Raw genomic sequence first — 1,636 nt, forward strand, 5'->3', positions numbered from 1 at the left:
AGGCCAAAAACCGAAGCAATATCGGCTCACAAGGTGCTCAGGCTTCCCCCAGGCATCGTCCTTTGTATGGCACCCCAAACTTAGTTCTCACCATCTTACTCGCTTTTGCACTCTTCCAATGACTGCACTTCCTATTCTTATAATCCTACCAAATAAAAACAAATACTACAACAATAATAAGAAAAAAATAAAACTAAAAAAATCAGTAAAGATGGGTTGCCTCCCAACAAGCGCTTGATTTAACGTCGCGGTATGACGCAGGGCCGCGCTCACTGATCAACGAGTACAACTTTGGTCTTCTCATGATCAATTATTCCTCCCCAATAGTGCTTAACTCTATGTCTATTCACCAAAAATTTCCTTTCACCATTTAAAGCTCGCAGGTCAATTGCACCATAAGGAGTGACTCTCACCACCTCAAACGGGCCTGACCATCTCGATTTTAGCTTTCCAGGAAATAGCCTTAGCCTAGAATTGAATAATAACACCTGCTGGCCTGACTCAAAGTGACGCGACTTGATGTTCTTGTCATGCCATCGTTTTTTCTTTTCCTTATAAAGCTTAGCATTTTCATAAGAGTGCAACCTGAACTCATCTAACTCATTCAACTGCAAAAGTCTTTTCTTGCCTGCTACTTCAAGGTCCATGTTCAGCTTCTTAATGGCCCAGTATGCTTTGTGTTCAAGTTCAACGGGCAACTAACATGCCTTCCTATAAACAAGCTTATAAGGGGACGCCCAAATTGGCGCCTTATATGCAGTTCTATACGCCCATAAGGCATCATCTAACTTTGCAGCCCAATCCTTCCTATTCACACTCACTGTCTTCTCTAATATTTGCTTTATTTCTCTGTTTGACACTTCAACTTGCCCACTTGTTTGAGGATGATATGCTGTAGCAACTCTGTGGCGAACTCCATATTTAGCTAGCAGGTTATTCAACAACCGATTGCAAAAATGAGTACTCTCATTACTAATTAAGACACGTGGAGTCCCATACCTCGAAAATATGTTCTTTTTCACAAAGGCAGGTACCACCATGGCATCATTTGTTGGCAAGGCAATTGCCTCTACCCATTTTGACACGTAGTCAACTACTAGCAAAATGTATTTGTTTCCTCTGGACAATGGGAATGGTCCCATAAAATCTATTCCCCACACATCAAAAATCTCGATCTCCAGGATGTTATTCAAAGGCATCTCATGCCTCTTTGTGATTGTTCCTGTTCTCTGATACTGTTCACACTTCTTAACAAATGCATGGGCATCCTTGAATAATGTTGGCCAAAATAAACCGGATTATAATACCTTTGCAGCTGTTCTATCGCCTCCATGATGGCCCCCATAAGGTGATGCATGACAATCATACAACACTAATTTTACCTCATTTTCTGGAATACACCTCCTCATTAACTGATCAACATACTGTTTGTACAAGAATGACTCATCTCAGTAGTAGAAGTTTACATCATGTAGAAACCTCTTTCTAGCTTCAAATTCAATTTCAGGAGGAAGTACCCCACTCAAAAGATAATTCACATAGTCTGCGTACCATGGGGGAGGGTCTTGGGTGATAGCAAAAAGTTGCTCATCAGGAAAGACTTCTTTAATTTGGCCCCTCTCCTCCACGTGGTCGT

General features: G+C 41.4%; 1 protein-coding gene across 1 annotated transcript; it reads right to left on the reverse strand.

Annotated features, from left to right (window-relative positions):
- Positions 1-269: 269 nt before the first annotated feature.
- LOC107775559 (uncharacterized) lies at positions 270-647 on the reverse strand. The gene has a single exon (XM_016595311.1). It carries the CDS (start codon positions 645-647, stop codon positions 270-272), a length of 378 nt encoding a protein of 125 aa, XP_016450797.1.
- Positions 648-1,636: the final 989 nt, after the last annotated feature.

The sequence above is a fragment of the Nicotiana tabacum genome, chromosome 21 (genome assembly GCF_000715075.1).
Source record: "Nicotiana tabacum cultivar K326 chromosome 21, ASM71507v2, whole genome shotgun sequence".
In the NCBI taxonomy this organism is placed as follows: Eukaryota; Viridiplantae; Streptophyta; class Magnoliopsida; order Solanales; family Solanaceae; genus Nicotiana; species Nicotiana tabacum.